We start from the raw sequence: 21,657 nt of genomic DNA, 5'->3' as shown, positions 1-21,657 counted from the left end.
TTTGTATCGGACAGACGTAAAGACTCCGTCGCGGCAATAATGAAGCGACGTTCAACAGGCAGAAAAACTGCGCCGTGGATTCTGGTGAATTTTACCACGAGCGAGGGGGTTAATCATGCGCTCTAAACTACGTCTGCGGCGCGCAAGAAGTTGCACATGTCGTTTTGCCCCGCTGCTGCTCTCGAGTGCGGAACAAATACCGGCACCCCCCAGGAAAGAGGAAAGCTATGCGATCAGTAATTTACTACAAGCGAAAAAAGTTTATCAGTAGCGAGTGATCTTGCCTTGACAGGCCGTCGGACCGGCTCATGTGGGTACGCTAAGTCGGTCACAGATCTGCTCTTGGAGCAAGTACGGTGTTGGCGACATCTGTCGTACGCAGTCCATGCGAGTGAGGCCTCAGTAGCTAGAATATTTACGTGCGAAAAGGTTTCTTCGAACGCCTTTCCAGTCACCTTATTAGCAGGTTTCGCCACATACTGCAGCCAAGTGCGTCGATTGCTGGTTTTAATCGGCTGGGCACTGGTTAATTGCTTAGCGCGAAGCATGCATAATTATCCTAGCTTTCTTTTAGCAGGCGTTGCTTAGGAGGCGCCGCTTTATTTATACTGTATTCGAAGGAACTAGTAACCTCACTTCGGAACGAATTCATTCGTGTTTAACCAAATTTTAAATGCGGCAACGATATTTTTTTTTCAGTGGTATGTATTGCAAGGTACAGATGATTGTTGCGGGAAGCATAAAAGACAATCTAATGATAGCCTCCTTCAGTTGCGCGACGACACCAAACACATAGAGCTCCATAAAAGCTCATATTCATCTTTAGGACAGGCTGCTCAAGCAACAACGGTCAAGTTTTACAGGAAACCTAAAGTGGTGGTAAGAATAAACACCTCACCAAGGCAGAATACCACTCTGAACTAAACCCAATGTGTATACATAATCAGTTGAAGAATCATTTGACTCAAATGTATCGCGTATGAAATTATAGAGGTTAGGTGTTTCGGTCTTGCATGCGTGTCTCACAAACTCTGCATTCCCATAAGTTCAGTTTATTATCCATTCAACAAGCAATGATTAGGTACAGATAGTATGCAGACGAGGAGTCCCAAAGTAAAGACATATCAAATAGTACATCGCCACAACTAGTTAAAGATCACCAGATATCGCATGGAATGAAGATTTAGATCAAAGTCCTTTTGATGAGTTCGTTGAAGTACACATACCAACGCAAAATGGCATCTCTGCAGCTTATAAAACAATTTTGAGTAGTTTCGGGTACATCGCACAGGCGACTAACAATGGATGACAGTGGATGATGGATGGATGGACGAGAGAGAGAAAAAGCAAGGAGAGGAAAAGGCAGATCCTAGCCTAAACGTCGCTTTCTCTCCGCCTTGAGCGTGGACGGACCAAGACGAAGCGCACTTTCGGCAAGCTGGGCTACGGCCGGCTCCCAACGAAGGCTGATGATGTCTACTCCAGTTCTTCTAGAGCTATGGGGGGGCAGATGTGAAAGCTTAACACGCAAAGAAAACGCGCAAGTCTGGTTTAGGTTCACATTGATAGATCAATTCAATGAGTGGACCGAGCTGTAGTTTCCACTAACAGGTCCTCCTATATATGCGCTGCCCAGTCTCGGAGGCTACATTAGAAGCCGGCCAATGCTGTCGTTTGCCGCCCGGGTGGCGCAAAGGTTATTTATTTATTTTATTTCAAAATATCGAATGATTTGGCCCAAGTAGGAGGGGCTACAGTAGCACATAATAAAGCAAATGACCGAAGAACAAAATTTATGCTGGAAGCTAAGGGGACTTGAAGCTTTGAAGTGAGTAATAAATAAAAGCGGTGCAGGAGGGCCTTTTGCTCCTGGGCGTCCGACTACCGAGGGAACTACGAAGAATTCCCACATGCACTTATCGACAGCCTTAACACAGTGCACCTTTCCCATGCTTCACTCAGTGAAATTAAGATTCCTCAGCGATAGCACTTAGTGTTGCTTTGCGAGCAAACTACTTACAGTTCGTTCTCGTCCTTCAGCCGTGCGGGGAGCCCGAATTCCCGGCGACTGCGCTCAGACTCGTATAGCTTTAAACGTCAATCTCTCGCGCTGGTAGTTTCCGAGTGCCTGTTAATTTCGTTTTATCTCTCTTCGCCAGGGCTGTTCGCTCGATTTCGGAGAACAGTCGAGAGGCGACATGGCCCAACACGCGCACAACCCGAGTCACTTGTCTGACCGCGTGATTTCGAAACTGGTGGTGGTGCGCCGCCTCCTCGCCGGCGTTGCCTAACCGGTGGCATGAGGCGTTCGCACTGAGAGAGCTAGCCGCGATAAAGAAGCAGTCAACAAAGGCAGCTGTGTCGCGACAGTGTGGTAAGACGCAATGGTATTTCATCGTTGATGCGTGTTGCCGGCGGCTGGCGGCCGTCGCGTTTTGAAATAGTGCGGCGTGGCTGGCGGTCTGGATTGCTCTATTTCTGCCGCATGCGCGAGTCATGTCGTCTGCGCGTTTTATTTATTTATTTATTGTCTCTTGACGATGTTGCGTGTGTCGTAAAAAAATTAATATGTTGGAACTTCGTTCGACGCTGTGATTGCATGCCAGAACAGTTCAGACCACGGAACGGTTCAGACGTACATACACACACGGGGGGGAAAAAATCAAATAAAACAGGCTTGACCCGTTTCTTCTTGTATATTGCCATGGATTCTTCAGTTGAAAACGAATTTCGCCTAATTACTTTTATCATGGAAATTTAGTATGCACCGCCTTCGGGTGCGTCCGGACACGGAAGTATCGCGGATGCGTTCGCCAACTGCTCCTCTTTGGTGAATGCTCGACTCGCTTCTGGAGACATCTTCATGCTGTTCTCTACACGTGTGAATAAATTAATGCGCCCTGTCCTGGTCAATCGCAATTCCAAATGTACATGCATTACAGACAGTGTCTCTGTGCGCTTTTCCGTTCGTCATAACTTGCCGGGAACGCTGTAGCCTACCGCGAATGCGCATTCACATTCGCAGCTGCAGCTTGTCGTTTGAATGCTCGGTATATTCATATTTATCTCCGCTAGTCTGGTGCGATCCCGCCTTTACTGTCGCAGATGCAGTCTCGCTGTCGGTCGTTGAACGTCTCACCTTCCACGTGATGGTCTGCTACCGTCATGGTATAGCGACTACGAGCAAATGCGTCGTCGTATACAGGAGTGCTCGCCCTTCGCACAGTAGGGTTTCGCCCGCTGCCGTGTACTGATGCTCGCGAGAGAGAGACAAACTTTAATGACATGCTGGAGACGTTAGCCTGGCTGATCGCCTGGCATGCTACTCCAGGTTGATTTGCGTGCTTGTTTTGCGCTGGGCACCCCATGTCAGGGCATAGCGGCACAGCCACTTCATATATGGTGGCACTGTGAGGTTAAATTGAAATGTGAGAAAGGACTTGTGTTCAACGTTGATTTTTGTTCAACGGCGTTAGTTGCATGACTTTGCTGCGGTTTCGAAGGTTCAAGTTACACATCGCAACAATATATATATATATATATATATATATATATATATATATATATATATATATATATACAGGGTGTCCCAATTATACTTCACAAAGATTAAAAATATGCAAATGCCACGTAGCTAGACAGAACCAAGGTAATGTTGTTTGCCGTCGCTTGGAGATACTCAGATTATTTCTTGCATTCCGCCTAATTACATAATTAGTATTTATTAATATCAACCCCATTATAACTAGATGAAAAGTGTGAATGAGAATATTGTAGAGCAGCATTAGAAACTCCCGATACAGCTTTCTGTTGCTAAATACGTGCTGCATGAAAGTGTTTTTCCGATCGTGAAAGAAGCCCGCGAATACACGAAACATTGCCGCGCGACTGGCCGCTCGAGGCACTTTGCGTGTATTCGCGGGCTTCTTTCACGCTCGGAAAAACACTTTTATGTCGCTTGTATTGAGCAACAGAGTGAGTGAGTGAGTGAATAAACTTTATTGTAAAATAAATTATTCAGCTGGCCTCATGCGAGGCTTATCTATGGTCGGGCAACAGAAAGCTGTATCGGGATTTTCTCATGTTGCTCTACATTTTATATATATATCCAAGTTCATAGCTTCTCAGGTGATGATCTCACTGGTATCGAATTTCGTGATTGTTGCATGATTAATCGCGAAGTGAACCTCAGATCATTATCTGCGCACTGCCAAAATTCATTTGTTTCTCGAACTGCAGCGAGCTTAACCGCAGTTATCGCAGTGCTCAGTGCTCGCGAAACCGCTTTCGTTTCCCCCTACGTTATCAAACTATTGTTTATTGTTTCCACCATGGCACATATACTATGTTGTTGCTGTTGTTGCCTTTTAAATTTGGCACGTACCCCCGAGGGCATACATACATACATACATACATACATACATACATACATACATACATACATACATACATACATACATACATACATACATACATACATACATACATAAATACATACATACATACATACATGCTGTTCCTTTCTTCTTTTCCCTTATAATCATCTAAGCTTTAGAGATTGAGAATATTGTTCGCACCACAAATCACAATTGGGGAAGGAGGAGAATGAGGGTGAGGAGGGCGGATGTCTATAGTGCCAACACTTCTGTTGATTACTTCATATTCTGTGGCTGCAGTATACACCATTAAATTGTCGCGTAGCGGAACGCATTGCTCTTAGCGCGTGTGGCAGCTGCGCTCAGCTGGACGTCATCAAAATTGCCACACACGTAAGGTCATCGCCGGTCCCCGAACCTCAAACTGAGCGTAAACACCTGCGTAGTGCGTCTCGCTTAGGTGCTTCTCCAATTACACCGGTAAACTTAGCGGCTAGAACAAATACTTTCGTCCTCTGCCGAGAGCCGGCAGTATGCTATCCTTTAACAACTGCTGTGTACCTTCGTATTGATCTCCTCATAGATACTAGTTTGTCTTTCAGATGATCCGATTTCACCTGCTGTTTTTGCGTTGTGATCGCCCACTGATGCGAGCACGCGGTAAAAAAAAAAAAAAGAAAAAAAAAAAAAAAAGACAAAGACAAAGCGAAGGACAAGCGCCGACATATACGGAGGGGGGTGGTCAGCGTGGCTTTCTTCGCGTCTGGCGGCGCGGCCGGCCGGAGATCAGGTCTGTTTCTATTTCGGGAGTAGCTAATTGCCGGCAGTGGGACGCGCGAAAGCGTGCACCGCACACAGGTGCGCTCCGACAGCCCCCCCCCCCCCCCTCCCCTCGCTCGCTGAGCACGGCGGCGGCGGCAAGCTCCACCTGGCCGTAATCCCGCTGCTGAGGGAGGAGGGCACAGACGCGCCCGCGTTTGTCGGCGCGCGCGCTCCTGTGACCTTCTTGGAAAACAAGGTGGCCAGCCCGGACGTAACTTAGTCGCGCCGATCGGCGGCGTCTCTCACGTATCTCTCGCTGGCTGCTTGCTGCTGCCAGCAGCAGCTCGGCGGGCAGCACCGATTTGGTGGCGTCCTTGCGTGCGCGAGCCGTTCCCTGCATTTTTTTTTTTTTTTAACTCGCCGCGGCAACGCGCATAACAGCGAACTCCGTCAATGCCGCGTTAGTCTGCGCCAAAAGGTTTGCGGTGCCGCGATAGGGTCGGCCTCCCCTTGCTCTCTCTCTCTCTGGATCACTGCCACGTTTGTGTGTCCTTCTTCTTTCTGCGCTGTGCATGGTATGTGCGGGGGGGATCGCGTATGGTCGCTGCTACGTGCTGTTATTTAGTCCGCGCAACCATTAAAAGTAAATTGCGGGCCCACACTCGTCGTTTCCTCTCTCTTTGTCCTTGCAATCTTCCCTCCCGGCTCGGCTATCGGTGTAGTGAAATCAGGCGTGCGCATGTTAGCGTATGGCGCAAGTCCAGACCACGTCCGGAATATCGGTGCCGCACGAAAACCATCCGTGAAATTCGCCTCCGACAGCTTTCGCCTCGCGTAAAACTGTCGCCACTCAAATGGGACGCGCTATTTGAACGCAGTAGTTTTGGGACCTCCGCATGCTTTTCTATTAACATAAATGATCTGTGAAATCTTGTCTGCGTGGATAAAAAGAGAACGGCGCGCAGATTTTGCGCGCATTGAGTATGTGTACGCTTCCGGCGCTTTTGATTTTATAGAATGCTGTTAGAATTGACTTCAATTCTTGCAGGAATCGGCATAAAAATGTATCCACCGAGAAAAGCCAACGGAAGAAACCCCAAGCATGACGAAGGAAAAAAAAAAAAAAGATGTACATTGCGACAAGGGCAATAACGTGTATAAAAGGACGTGTTCATGTTGTAGCTACGGAAACTACACCTTCGCATGCCATCCTGGGTACTTATTTATTATGACTGAAGGCCCTTTTATTGGGATGACTTGGCAATCGTCAGGGAAGGACCTGTAACGACTGCAACAAAAGCATGCCATTCTAAAATTCAGTAAAACTGCCAAGCTCTGCCAGGCCTGTTCTCTGTCATAGCGGCATAAAGCCACAGATAAGTACTAGTCGGGTATCGTGCGTGTTTTGTTGTCGTTTTTTTTTTTTTCTTTCATCTGTAAACTACCGGACGTATCTATCACTAACGGCATTCAAGTGAACTTCGCCATGTGTTATGTCATATGGACGCATGTTGAAGTTATACACGGTGTTTCAGCGAACACTTTCAAAAATTCTTAAAGGTTGCCTGGGGCAGATAGTACAATTCTAGTTCATGAGCTGGTCTAATGCATTTCTCCGCAAAGTTCGGGAATTAATATCTCGCAACTGGTGTCATCCCGAGAATTCGTTCCAAGTGGATCCGATCGCCTTGCGAACTTCACGGCTAGAATTTGTAAATTGAAACATGGGCCATCAGGTAATTAGTTAAAAACTTATTAGTGAATTTTTGTTAATTAGTCGATTTTGCATTTCAATTTTTTGTGCAAGTAATGTCCGCCTCTTCGAGTAGACCAGCTCATGAAGTAGAATTGGGCTATCTGCCACAGACAACCTTAAATAAATTTTGAAAGTGTTCGCTGAAACACCCTGTATATAGGTGCACACATAAAGACATGAATGGCCGAAATTACCCGCCGCGCTGGCTATGGCGTTCCGTCGTTGAGCAGGAGGTCGTGGGTTCGGTACCCTGGGGCCGCGCCCGTATTCCGATGGGGTCAGAGCGCAAGAATACTCGTTTCGTGCTTTTATTTTTGGGTGCACGTTGAAACTGCTAGGTGGTCAAAATAATCCAGGGCGCCACCCTGCAGCGTCTCTCATAGCCCGTGTGGCGTTCAGCCCCATCACTAAATCAATGGCGACAATTGCAAGCGGATAGATTGTAGTCTCTTCTTTGTATGGAAGGCTTGAGAATGATGGACAGTCTCTGCCTGCCTCCCCCTTCTTTACGCCTTCTCTTGCTGCACGTACATAGCTCCTTGCACGCTATCCCCTCTTTTGGTGTAAGGACACTGCTCCAAATTAGGCCGACACCTAAAGTACTGCCAGGTTTAATGTCATTCTGTTCAACCGCTCGGGCGTGAGTGATGCAAGTAGAAAAAAATGTAAAACATGTACTCAGAAACAGGGCGTTTTGGTATCCACACAATACAAAGCGAGATGCTTCAGTATTTATCTACATAGAGACTTCAGGTACGCAATTCCCCTTGTCGAAACGTTGGCTCTAGCGACCCTTGTTGGGCCAATGTTGATCGCTCCAATTCTCCATCTTCCTGTGCGTCATTTGACTTGTTTTGCTTAGAGATAAACCGTCATTGGTTATACTCATATCATGTTCAAGCGAGAATAATCGTGTTAAGCAAAACAAGCAGAGATATGTTTCAGAAGGCGAGTTGGCGAGTATTCCACACTTAAGAAGACATGCTGCTTATGGCTTTTTTCTTGCTTTTCTTTTTTACTTGTTTCTCTCTTTGGGTGCGTGTGTGGAGGGGCAGGGTGGGGGGGGGGGGGGGGGGGGAGTATAGGATGTACTATCGGCGCCAGAAGTTTACTGTTGTGGGATCTGCAAGGAACCTGAATATTGAGCAGGAAGACCGCAACTCAGATTTACAGCTGGCCGTATCTTATATGCGGCCAACACGGTGTTGTGCTTTATATTGGCTGCAGGCACCAAATGTGGGGCAATTACGTATTTCCGCAGAAACCGCGCCCCGCAGACTTCTGACGTCAGCTGTACATACTGTGGGGATAAAATGTTCCAGATGCGATCAGGTCGGCACTGCGCCCAGCTATAGCCTAGATCTGAAATGGGTGAGCATGCGTCGGGAAATAACATCGACTCCTTCCATTCTTGCTGGATCATCCAGTCGCCGGGAGCGTCGTCGCCCGTCGTTGCCCTTTCATGTCTGCAAAGTATGTGACCGGGCCAGTTGGTGATCCATGATGCAAATTCACGGCGCGGAAACAAGGACGAGAAGAACGTAAACGAGGACACGCGCTGTTTTTTAGGGCACGACGAACTAAACATAACATGTAGCGAATTATGTGACAGGGCTAGTTGGTGATCCACGATGCAAATTATGTAGGCCCTTGATGTCTGCATGTTCCCTCTGTCGTCGACGTGATTTTCCGAGGGGCTAGTTCATTTGTATGAAGGCCTTTCGTAAGCACGTCCGGGAATATGAGATGCGTGCGCGCTTCCTTGCCTCAAGCATTTCGTAACGAGTTAAGGAAAGGCACGCGCGCCCCGGATCAATTCAAACGCTGCTGGCCGCCGGCGCGCTCGTTGCATTGTGCGTCGGTTTGCTGCAGCGGAGCGCGCGCTTCGGGGAGCTGTCGTGGATTACGCGGAAGCCCTAATTGTGTGACTGCCGAAGTTAATCGAACTCGGGGCGTTACGTAAACGCCGCGGCCGGTCTCTGCGGCGCGGGCACATCTGCCAAGGCTATTACGGGCGTGTGTCGCAGCGCCAACGCGGTGACGTTCTTCGGTCACTGTGGGGCCGGCCCGGCCCGTTCGCGGGTCCCCCGCCCCGCAGACTGCGCGGCTTTTGCCGAGGTGCGAAGAGGCGCGCGCGCCTGACCTTGCGTGACTTTAGTGCGGGCGCCCCGCGGCGCTAGCAACAAGTGCGACCATGACGACACCGGCGCGCAGAGCCGCAGACGCCGCCGTTGCGCAAAGGGCGCCGCCGTCTCGTGCTCCTCCGGCGGACTTTTGTTGTTTTTGTTTTTCTGTTTTTCTGCTCCCCGCTGTGCGGCGGGGGCGGCTTTTGTGCGCGCGTGCCACCGGGGTGAACGTGCCCCGGCGGCACGGGTGGCGCATGACTAACGGCCTTCGGAAGCCGGGGTCACGGCCAGATCGAAGCTGCGCCGCACGATGCTCTCCCACCTGTCCTGCCCGTCTCGCGGCCTTCCGCCGCATGCTCTGATTTATCCCGGCGCTCTTGATGAGCCAGCTGTATTCCGCCCTCCTCCGCTGGTCGATGACACGGCGGGAGCCGGTCGCGCGGCGCAACCCAGCCCGAGTGCCCGCCGGTTCCTGACCTCCTCCTCCTAGACAGCTGTTTGTAAGCGCGGCGGAGGAAACTTACCCCGGCGGAATAGTTCCTGATAGAAGGTATGGCGCTCCGGCGCCCGTATGGGAAGCGTTCCTCGCGTGGCTTCACGTCTAAACGCCTTCATCGAAGACATGGTTGACCCGGGCCTGCCGTTGCGACCCCGACAGTGAGCAGACATCGGATTAATCCAAAAGGGGAATCAGATAGGAGTGAGTACACGTGTATAGCGAGTGAGTTTGCCGCCGTGGTGTCAGAACATCAACCACGATTGTATTGAACTGCATTAATGTTTCTTTGTGTGCTCTCTGGCTCATATTAAGCTCACCAGGAAACTATGCGACAGCCTCAAGTGAACCTTCGTATCCCCGGAATTCCGGAATCACAAAGAAGGCCAATCATCCGTCGCCGGCTCTCAAGCAACTGACGCTGCTATTACTGCACCAGGGGTATCATGACCGCATATATTTATCTACCAGGTGTTTCACTTGACTTGGGCCAAGCTTCAAAAATACGTAGCTGGACAGAACCAAGGTAATGTTTGCCGTCGCTTGGAGATAGTGAGATTGTTTTTTTTTGCATTCCGCCAAATTAGATAATTATTCTTAATTAATTAATCAACTTCTCAACTGTTATAATTAGATGAAAAGTGTCAACAGGAATTTGTAGAGCAACATGAGAAACTCCCGATACAGTTTTCTGTTGCGCAATACGTGATACGTATAAGTGATTTTCCGAGCGTGAAAGAAGCCCGCAAATACACGCAAAGTGTCTCGAGCGGCCAGTCGCGCGGCAATTTTGCGTGTATTCGCGGGCTTCTTACGCTCGGAAAAACATTTATATAGCACTTATTGAGCATCAGAAAGCTGTATCGAAGAGTTTCTCATGTTGCGCTTCAAATTTCTCATTGACACTTTTAATCTAATTATAATAATTGAGAGCTTGATTAACTAGAAAGACCGTCTGTTGGGCTAGTTGGTCTAACATGGTTGAATAATTAATTAAGACTAATTATCTAATTAGGCGCAATGTAAAAAAATAATCTGAGTGTCTCCAAGCGACGGCACTGAACCTTGGTTCAGTCCAGGTACGTAGCATTTGTATATTTTTAATGTTTGGCCCAAGTTAAGTGAAACACCCAGTATACCAACGGTTCGACCTCACCTACCAGCACAACTGCCGCTTTCGTCGTTCCAGCTAAGCAGATTAGTTAAATTCAAAGTGTCACACATGACTACATCTATGGCGGCAGAACTCGCAGCCATCCATGCCCCTATGAATTATATTATACGGCACCGAAGAGGCAGCACAGAAATGGGTCATATTTTGTGACTCCAAGGCATCTCCTCACAGTATCGAGTCTGCCTTTTATCGCAGAACTTACGAGCAGATGATATCCGACGTTAGGGAAATACACCACCACACTCTAATATTTCAGCGAATTCGTGCTCACTGTGGCATCATCGGCAACGACTTTGCTGACAGAGCTGCCCGGTCTGCCCACGACGACACCCAGACGCGTCCAATACCTTTGGCGAAGACGGACATTGCCAGGGAGGTTCATCCGCTTGCACGCTAAAGGTCACAAGCTGTCTGGAGTTCAAGTGCCTTCGATTGGCGAAGCTGGACCCCTTGCTATGGCTACAACTGCCGTCTAGCCTTTCTCGCGTCATTACAACCTTGCTGTGCCGCTTGTGGCTGGGAGTGGCGTTCACGAACGCTTACTCCCATCGTATGGGAATTTCGGCCGAGAGCCCGATGTGCGACTCCTGTAGGTGCGAGGAAACCATCGAGCACCTATTGGGCATCTGTCCTCGCTACGACGTACAATGCATCTCGCTCCGGACAACTTGAAGCCGACTGGACTAGAGATTCTGAGTCAAAGGTACTCGGACCGTGGCCACATCCGTCACTGGCACAAAACGCGATTCTTGAACTATAGTACAGTACTTGAAGTACGCAGGTTTGAGAGACCGCTTATAATGCCCCTGTGCATCGTACCATGTGTACTGAGTGCTCACTCTCTTCCTTTTTTCCTCTTTTTATTGCCCCTTTTCCTTGTAGAGTAGCTAACCGGACACTCATCTGGTTGACCTCCCTGCCTTTCCTCTCCTTGCTTTCTCTCTCTCTCATTACTTCCTAGCAGACCACACCTTTTTTTCCTGCATTACTAGAGAAGCCGAAAAAAAAATATTCAAGATAACATTTTACTTGTACTATCCGTAACTCTCATTGCCGCAACGCCTCTCGCATTTGGTGAAATGTAGAAAATAAGTCGCGCCTCGCATAGTTTAAATGTCTTTGTACAAGACAGCGTCTTGCTATTGCAGTTTCTGCCCTTCACGCGGTCGTCGTTGCACGCTGATGTTCACAGTATATAATGCAGGATACACACCGCCGTCGTCTGCAACTGCAGCCGCCATGGAGCCAGCGCTTGAATACCGCGAGATGGCGTCTGCGTCTCCAGGCTTCTTTCTGTAAGCCGCTTGTTTAGCTATGGGATCAGCGAAACACCGACGAAGCGGCATTGGTCACGTGAATGTAAGCGTGTAGAACGAGCGTGTTTTGATGTCGATCGTCTTTGGCAGTCTGCGTTCTTTGATGTAGAAAATCCGCGCCACTGTTGCTCCTTATTACCGAATTCCGTGCTCCCCCGCTTTTCCTCCTCCCCCGAAAAGCGTGTCCCTTCCTTTCAGAGCGAACAGCTCCTGGAGGCGGAGGGGGGGGGGGGGGGGGGGGCGAATTCGTGACTAAGGCTTATCCGTGACGACGACTGGAGTGAGGCCACGCTGGCTTCTAATCCAGCCTTAATGAGCCTGATCCCGCGCGTCGTTCAGACCGAGTTGTGCTCGGTACAGTTTACGATATGGTAGTTAGCGCGCTGCGGCGCCCGGCGACAAGCGGAGGCACCGGTTTGTGAATTTTCTGGCGTACGAACCGCAGAGAAACGGAGCAAGTCCGTGCAGTCGCGATCACGTTCGGCCGTTTCTTTCGCGTATGAACGATTTTAGAGCGGCGTGGTCGCCACCATGTCGGGCTTTTAACGCTATTAAGCGCGCTTCATTCATCCATCAGCAACATAGCCGCGCGAACGCGTTCGGCGTTTCATCGGCGCGTTACTTCACCGCCACCGTGTGCAAGAACGATAAAATGTTCATTACAGGGATCATTCGCCTTGCCGTGTATACGTTCGGAGATTTTGAGTGCGTCGTGTTGTCCCCTCCGTGCAACAGAACCAAAAGATATATTTCTTCGAGCGACAGAAGGCTAGCAATGATTTTATCGCACGCTTTCCTTCTTCAGTACGAAACTGAACACCGTGTGGCTCGGCTTACACATTTTGACGTCATACGTACGTCGTTTCACCATGTGTTTCGCCATTGGGCACGTAAAGCCCCGCAATTTCATTTAATTACTAAAGGATGCACGATTAGATAACTAGTTAGCCAGTAACTGGATTACTTAGCGAATGACAAGTTCTCTAGCGTGGACCTCGGATGAGGTCGAAGACGTTTTCTGTCTGATGGTGTTTGACATCTCAAAGCAACACAAGGGCTATATTGTCACGTATATGACAGACGGCGTTCTGCACGCAAAAATCGATACACGAGCGTTTTTGCATTTCTTCCCCGTCAAATTGCGCGGAAGCTTTATAATGAAATAAACGTTCTTCCTGCTCCAAGTTCATTTGCCAGAATTTAACTCTTTCCAACTCTGTCGAACCGACACCATCTTCTTCCAGCGAAGAACTCGCGAGTGCCACTGGCATTGATTTCCCGCGTCTATCCGCGGAACACGTCTTCCCCGCATCCTTACCGCTGTTTTATCGCTTTTCTTTTTCGGTCGCTGTTGCCACGTTTGTTGGCAATTTCTCTACGCTAGCGTTTTTTTTTTTTTTTTTTTTTTTATCGTTGTGGCGGGCCATTATCGGCGACACAGTGCCGAGACAAGGTGATAAGCTTAAGCATCAAGTCGGTCTCGGTTTCATACACCGAGACGATTTCTTGTTGCACCAGTGCAATATATCGCCCTTAAGTGAGAAATGTATGCATTTAACTTCTTTTAGCGAATAGCAGTGTATTTACTTTGCTGTCCGGCGAAACGTTCACACTGTAATGTCAGTAGATGTTTGCCACTTGTGCGAAGAATGCCACAGAAAAAAGAAGAAAGATCAATCAAGCATTGTTTTGCTATTATACAATTGCATTGTGTCGTTAGTTTTCCCGCCCCATAGATCGTGTAGTTCTTGCGCTTATCTAGAATTATTCCAAGCTACGAGAGACCCTAATTTTGTCATTTCGTCGTTGTCTCCGAAGTTGGTGCCGTGAGCATGTATACTGTGATGCGCCCAGCACAAGTATTCCCCTCTTCAACGAAATAAACACCTTGGAATATACTGTTATTGAATGTTGAGGATTGTTCATCTCGCACGACTCAGAGAAAAAAGACATGCGTAGTATTCTGACAGTAGTCCTATAGCTCAGTGGTCTCTGCGAGACCAACCCCCGTATTCAGAAATGCAACTTAACTTGAAGCCCATGCTTGACTTGATTTAAATGACGCGTGGCGTGAACGTGCCCAAGACGCTCATTGCATTTCCTTCGGTGCGTTCGCGCTAGGCGTCACTTAGATAAGTCAAGCATGAGCTTGTCCAAGTTAGGATGCATTTCAGCATACGGCGATAAGTCATTTTATCCACTATACTATATTGCACTGAACGAACAACAGAAACGGTATACACGACTCTAAAACCTGGACGGGTGCTTGCGCGTGTCTGCGAGGGTACGGCAATTTGAAGCGGTAAACTTTTTCACGTTGCAGTTAGAGCAGGGGTTAGCGGAGGGGGAAGAGGGATATCAAGCGGTAGCCGACAGGAGAGCGAGGCATTCTTGGCGGCCCTGCACTCGACTAGTCTGTCGTCAGTAACCAGACTTGTAAGGCCATTGTCATCGCACAGGACCGGCGAAATGGGATCGACGGCGCAAGAAGCGCAGGAAAGTGGACAAAAGAGTGCTCGCTCCATGTGAGCGAACAAGTGTAGCACGTTCCGCCTGGTTCCGTTGCACGGCGACGCATTGTTCCGAGGAGACGCTTCGTGGGCGGACGCGCCGGCGCTGTCCTTCGGTCCGTTCTCCGATTACGCGACGCGAAGGGAGAGGGGGGCCAGCCGTCTGCGCGTCGTCGAGAGCGCGACAGTGTTGCCCCGAGTCCTACCGGTACGAAGCAACGTGTCGCGACGCACGTAACCGAGCGCCGCTGCGGTTCCTGCTGCTGCTGCTGCTCGGACGCTCTCGTGCTGCGACAGCCCCCGGTGCGTGTCTCGCCGTCGGGTTCGTCATCGTATATCTTCCTCCACCCCCCACCCCGATGTCGACGCTTTCCCCGCCTCTCCTTGCTATCATCATCACCTCATCTATAGTCATCTCGCCGATATGGCAAAAGTCAACGCTGCAATACGCCGAACTTGCGAGCTCCTGAGGTGTTCCGCTTACCTTTCCAGAGTTTGAAACGACTTGCCACTCGTTGGTTTCCTCGCCATAAAAACGAGACGGGAGGTGCGGCGTAAACCGGCGCCTTGTCCCCATACTTTGGTTATGAATGCGGCTCTTCGTGCATTCGTCGCTGACGGTCGAGAAAAGTGGCGGCGTTTCGAGCCATTGTGCAAGACGCACGGGCCGGTCGACTGCGGCCGACTTTCAAGGTCAGCCGGCCACGATGACGCGCCAGGCGGGCCCCTCCTTCGGATAGGAAGCGGGGCTGCCCATGGGAACAGTCCCGATCGCAGACCGCCGTCGCCGAGCGACGCGGTCTGCAAAGCGCGAAACTGGCGTGGCAGCAGCCGGGCGCGGTCTCGGGGATTCCATCTTGGACGCGACATGTCGTGCCCCCCTCCCTTCTACGCGCGGCTAGACGGCCGGTCCTTTTTGACGCACGATTCGATCGATCGACTTGTCTGGCGAATCCACGCCGCGCGGCGCCGATCCTCTGAGTGGCCTTTGTTGTCGCGTGCCGCAATAAACGGCTGTGGCGCAGCGCTCACTTTTGGACTGATCGAGCAGGAAACGGATACAGACGCTGGCGTGGCAGCAGGTGTATGCCTTTCCCCCTCCTTTCGAAACGCGGAAGTGCTGAGGCGGCGGCTTCCTCGTCGCGCGCGTAAACAGGCGCGCCGCACGTGCGCGCGGACGTGCTCGCCGGCCCATATGGCCGCCTTCGCTTCCTGGTCTGACCACGCACTTTTTTGCGTCGCTCCTGAGCCGTAACGTTTGTTTGCTGCGCGCGCTCTGGCCGCCTGCCAAGCGATCTCTCCGTGGCGCCGACGGCGCGCTTCCAGCCTCTCGGCGCCGGTCTGCACGGTTCACTCGGCTAAGGCCATTTCTGGCCGCCCCTGAGGCCGGCCGCTAGTGGACCCCACAGGCGAATCGGTCTATCTTCAGTCACCACAACCGCTCTGTCTTTAGGGGGCTCTAATCTACAGCGAGCTCGGGAGGATCATGAATTATCCAGGGTTCATCCAATTCGCGCCGGTCGATGGCGCGAACGACGGCTCTGGACGGACCGCGGAACTGCATGGCATCAGCTTAGTTCGTTACATCGTTCACAAAGCAGCGAAACTGCATACAGCCGTCTTCCCTCACCTTCGCCAGAATTCGTGGTCGAAGGGCACGCTCTGCAGACTTTGTCGGCGTCCTATTTTGCAGTAAATGAATGGGGGCCGAAACTGTCGCGTTCTTACTGCGATTTTCTGGCCGACATCAACGAATCTTCCTCTTTCTGGGGTTTTACGTGCCAAAACTAGTTCTGATTATGAGGCACGCCGTAGTGGAGGGCTCCGGATTAATTTTGACCACCTGGAGTTCTTTAACGTGCACTGAATGCAAGCACACGGACGTTTTTGCATTTCGTCTCCATCGAAATGCGGCCGCCGCGGCCGGGATTCGATCCCGCGACCTCGTGTTCAGCAGCGCAACGCCTTAGAACATCAACGAAATACGAGTCACCGTTTCTTGCTTGTTTCCAGCATCAGTTTTGTCTACAGTTATAACTTCTGCATCATCCTTTTCGTACCTACGATGTTTCTTGGATCGGTGGCGCATTCCTCAATTGATGCTTCTCAGCGCCCCCCCCCCCCCCCCCCTTCTTTTCTCATTATTTCAAGTACTCTCGGAAGCGTGTGCAGCCGCTACTGGAGTTGTGCCGTCGCATCCAGAGCACAGGAACGTTCGTGCCGTATGGCCAGCTTAAGTTTGCCCTGCACATGCTGGCGCTGTTCCGTGCCTGAAGCCTTGCGTTTTCTTTTCCCGAGGAAAAAAAAAAAAAAAAAAAACGCGCGCGCTGTCCTTCGCCCGGCTCCCACTGTGCCAAGGAGCTGCGAACGCGCTTTTATGGCCCTCTGTATGCGTCTGCAAGCATCTCCTCGAGACGCCCTGGCTACGAAAAATTTGGCGCGGTCGCTGCTGCTCGTTGCGCGCCAGTTTGGCCTAAAGAGAGAGGCACACGCTTATCGTGTCCCTGAGATTGGTGACGCAACGTGTCCGGCTGGTTCGCGAGAGTTAGTGAGAGACGCCGTCTGCGGCGGCGCTGACCTTGGTCGCAAACCGTGGGCGGCGCCTTGGCAGACCGCGCGCTGCCAGGTTATCCGCGCGTTTCCTCCTCATGTTTTTGTTGTCGGCGCATATTTGGCCGCGCGATAAGGGTTCCGCATCAGCTAATTTATGTTGCAACGGCCCTCGTGGAGCAGCGCCAGCGCGCGCCCCCTTGGCCCGCGGCGTGGCGTGTATTTGCATGCGCCCCCCCCCCCCCTTCCGTCCGACGATTCTTCTCTCCCCCCCCCCCCTTTCTCTCCCGGTCCGTTATTGGTTTCTGCACTCGTCGGCACACATCTTTAATGCATGCTGCCTGCAGACTGTACGCTCGTTCGCTCCTGGATGAGCCGCCTGCGAGAGCCCTCAGCGCGACACTTCTCCCTGCCGCCGCCGCCGCAGGTATGCCTTTGGGCGCAATCTGCCGCCCGCCTGCTTCGTGTCCTGCGCCAGTGATGTTGACCGCGGTTCTCCCCGTTCCGTCGCTCTCTCTCTCTCGGACACTTTGCTCTTACCCACGCGTTTCTTTCGAGACATACTTTCTTGCATCAAAGTAACCCTCGGAGCACACACCGCGCGCAAATATCGCTGAAATAAACGGCTCGCAGCAGGCGCGCTATCTTATCGGAATAACTGGGTAAGTTTGTCTCGCGCTAGGACAGGGCGGCGGCGCTCCGTTTCCGCAGTCCTGCGACAGTTTCTTCTGCGAGACCCTCCTCCTCCTCCTCCTCTGATTAGGCGCGACGACGGCAATGAAGGCGTGGCGAGAGGAGCGGAGAGGATTGGCATTGTTCGCCCGGCGAAGAGTGCTTGCTGCAGGGCGCATGCCGCCTCCCTTGGGCGCGAATTCCTTCTCCCGCCGCATTCGGAGAAGACTGCCGCGTCTCCTTGGGGCGGGTCTCGCGTGCTACGTGAGCAGCGGCACGCACCACGGGTCGTTTCATTACACTGCATAGAACCGCGCGGCAAGCGGGATGCGCGCGCCGGTATTGCGCGCACAATCGCCCTTGTTGTCACAGCGATCGCGTCTTTCGTGGCTCCGTCGCGAATGACAAGACGGCCGCCGCCTGTCTGGCACGCGAGTGATCGATCGGGGTAGACGCGGAGAAACATTAATTACCGCGCGTCGTTCCGGTCCGGCGTCGAAGCTGCGCGGAACGGCCGCGCGTCCCCGTCGGCCAATCAATGGAGTCCGTTGATAAGGTCGCGGGCTCGGCTTGTTTTTGTTTCGCCGAATACGTTCGGTCTAATGACCTCTCATTCTCTCCGTGCCTTCCTCTACGTTCGGATGCGTTCGTTCGTTTTTGGAGTTTTTCGTTCGCGCCGATGTGTTTGCTAATTCTTCGTCTTTCTGTCTTCTTTCTTTTCACGCGTCCACTCGCGAGTATCTGAATCGTCTATCCAATGTCTCGGTGAGAGAGGTACAGAAAAAAAAAAAAAGTGTATCAGATGAGTAAATTCGGCGCAAACTGTCGTCACGTCATGCGACTACACAAAACCGTGTCCAGCTGTTGACTTAATTAACTGGGATCTAATGAAGTTCGAGCAAGGGAAATGTTTGCAATACATGCATGCATAACTATTTTACCTCGAGAAATGAAACTTGAAAACACTGTCGCATTTATTTCAGATGCTAGTGTCTCGTCTCAGGTGACCTACAACGTTAAATTGTAAGATTCGCGAGTTTGTTCTGTACAGAGTGCCACAAAATGGTTCTCGCGGTGCTGCGATAACTTCTAGATATGTAATCGAAGCTTTTTCGATAAGTTCCGCCTACGCTGAAAAAAAAAGGGTGGGGTATCTTTGCTGCGCTGGAGCTCTTCGTGCGTTCTTTAATATGAGTTGAGATGGGGCCCCTAAGCTCCTGCCGGCTTGACTGCTGAGCGGTGCGTGTATACACTCCTAATAGCTTTTCTGTATATAAGGTGTTTCTTTTTTTTTCCTTTAGCTGCGCCAAATTTTAAAAAATTGTCTGGGTCAGATAGCTCAATTCTAACCCTTGATATAAATTACTCGATGAGGCGCGGCCGTTACTTCTACGAGAAATCAAAATTGTTAATCGAGTAATTAACCTAATTACGCCAACCACAATTTTAATTAATTCATTTACAGCACATATTTCAATTTACGAATTACAGCCGGTGAGTTCGCATGCCGATCCACTTGAAACGAATTCTGAGGACTACACCAGTTTCTAGATATTCATTTTCAATGTGTCCGACGAAAGCATTCGTTCCAGTTACTTATTTTAAGAAAACGCTTTTTTTTTATGTATGGAAGCACCAAAGTAACTGTAACACCAATGCATTTCGTCGGACAGTTTGAAAATTCATTTGTCGAAACTGGTGCAGCCCAGAAAATTCGTTCCGAGTGGATGCGCCTTTATTGAGAACTTACTAGCTACAATTCGTAGATTAAAATATATGCCGTAAAATAATTAAGTTCATTCGCGTAATTATGTTAATTATTCAATGAAGCATTTCGATTTCTCTTTGAAGTAATGGCCGCCTCATCGAGTTATTTAAGATCAAGGATTACTATTGTGCTATGTGCCATGGGCAATTTCTAAAATTTGGTGCAGCTGAAAAAACACCCTGTACATTGTTCGCATTGACGTCACTGTGGCCGCCACCTTGCGGGACTTGCACGCCGAGAAGCTGCGTAAACAAGAAACACGAAGTACGACAGACGCGTCCTTGCGCCGAGCTTCAAATCGATAACAGTGATAATGCGGTGAAACATGGTCACCGCCAAACAGCAAAACAATAAACTTACGTGTCATAATATGGTGCACTGACTTCATCGTGGTTGCCAGGTTTGGGTGCTAGCACGATGAGAAGCATCTGTGACGTCACCTGAAAACTATCTGTACAGGGACACTATACCTCGGCGGTTCCCGGAACCGGTGATCTCGAAGATCATGCTGCATCGGGCGCTAGCAGACGGAAGGCGCCATACAATTCGCAAACAGCGCCAAGAAAACGTTGTGAAAGTAAACCGTCTGTGAATCACTATGTAGGAAAATTAAATCGATTATACTGCATTCTTTTCCATGGTCAGATGCAACGTAATTATCCCTTTAACTATATTGATCGTATTAGCGAGGCATGAAGCTGTCGGTGCTGACGCAGTGCAGTGGTAGAGTCGATTCCGCCCTACATTCATGTTATTTTCTCGCTGATGAAAACTGTTCTCTCTTAAAAGCAAAGCTTGATACACTTTCGAGCACTAGTCTATCACTTTCGCTGGACGTCATGTTTGCCTGTGTGCCTCTTTAATGAATTCTTTTTTGCGCTGTGGCACTGGGTGGAATATGTATATACATAAGCGGTGCTAATGTTGTCTACGTTTGTTAGTAAATCAGGTGTTTTTTTTATTATTATTTATGCGGTATACTTTTCTTTCTTTTTCAGAGAAACTGTCATATATTGGCCCCAGCCGTCTTTTTTCTGATAGACAACGTGACTAGGCGGACATTAGCAGCAAGGAGAATTTCAATGATAATTTTGCTAATTAACTAAAATGTTGACGCAATTATTGTCCTTTACTAATGATTTGTTTCAAGCCTTTGACGCTGGCCTCACGATAGATTGCATTTTCCTACATTTTTCTAAGGCTTTTGATTCCGTCTCGCCTTAATTACTTTTCTATAAACTAAGCAAGCTCAGCGTCTATCACCATGTCCTTAACTGGATAAATTGTTTTCTTTCTGATTGTTCACAATATGTACTTGCTATTGGCTATGGTTCCAGAGTTGCTACTGTGGCATCTGGCGTGCCACAGGGTTCTGTTCAGGGGCACTGTTGTTTCTAATCTATGTTAACGACCTCCCTACTAAAATTCAATCTACTATCAAACTATTTGCTGTAGACTATGTTGTTTATCGAACTGTCACTAACTCTTCTGGCAATGCAATACTGCAGATAGATCTGGATAACATTTCTTCTTGGTGTTCCGATTGGCTAATGAAGCTCAACGTAACTAAGTGCAAAAGCATGTATATCTCGCGTCATTCAGCTAATCCGAACGCGGTAGTATACGTTCTTAATATTACGCCACTAATAAGTGTCACCTTATATAAATACCTTGGTATTCACATAACAGAAAGCCTTTCATGGAATGTACTTACACGAAGAGTTCATATATATGACAACGCTAGTCGCATGCTGAAGCTTTTAGGCCTAGTCTTAGGATTTCTGCTAAGCAGACATGACTTCACTACTCCTCGTCTTCAGTTTCGCTATTACAACAAGTGTCCTAAAGTTAGTAATTAGAAGGTAATTTGCATATTTTAATTATCGAAAATATTGTTGAATTTGTTTCTTGCAGCTAATGTCCGCCTAGCCACGTAGCCTATCAACAAAAATGGCGGGGGCCTAGATACGACCGTTTCTTTTAAAAAGAATTGTTCCGCATAAAAATAAACACCTGGTATAATACTACTGATCACTTCTTTTCGTGCACCAGTAGACGATAGCGCCGTTAATATCATACTAAAAAATTAAAAGTGAATGAAGCATAAGCGGCCGATGCCTTGGCAAGAAAGGAGTCTCTTACAAGCCGAAC

The 21,657-nt window shown here is 49.5% G+C and overlaps 1 protein-coding gene across 3 annotated transcripts in view; it reads left to right on the top strand.

Annotated features, from left to right (window-relative positions):
* LOC119464086 (low-density lipoprotein receptor class A domain-containing protein 4) overlaps positions 1–21,657 on the top strand; it is a 65,558-nt gene that overhangs the window by 23,201 nt on the left and 20,700 nt on the right. Inside the window, exon 1 of one of the 3 annotated variants that reach the window (XM_049668589.1) lies at positions 17,379–17,493. The exons of the other annotated variants lie outside the window; for them this stretch is intronic. Coding sequence (XP_049524546.1) covers positions 17,397–17,493 — 97 coding nt within the window. The 5' untranslated portion in view covers positions 17,379–17,396. Of the gene's footprint in view, positions 1–17,378; positions 17,494–21,657 lie in introns of those variants that run through there. 3 annotated transcript variants of the gene reach the window in all.

This window comes from Dermacentor silvarum, chromosome 1 (assembly GCF_013339745.2).
Source record: "Dermacentor silvarum isolate Dsil-2018 chromosome 1, BIME_Dsil_1.4, whole genome shotgun sequence".
Classification (NCBI taxonomy): Eukaryota; Metazoa; Arthropoda; class Arachnida; order Ixodida; family Ixodidae; genus Dermacentor; species Dermacentor silvarum.
Note: the sequence above shows the minus strand (reverse complement) of the source record. Positions and strands in the feature narration are given on the sequence as shown.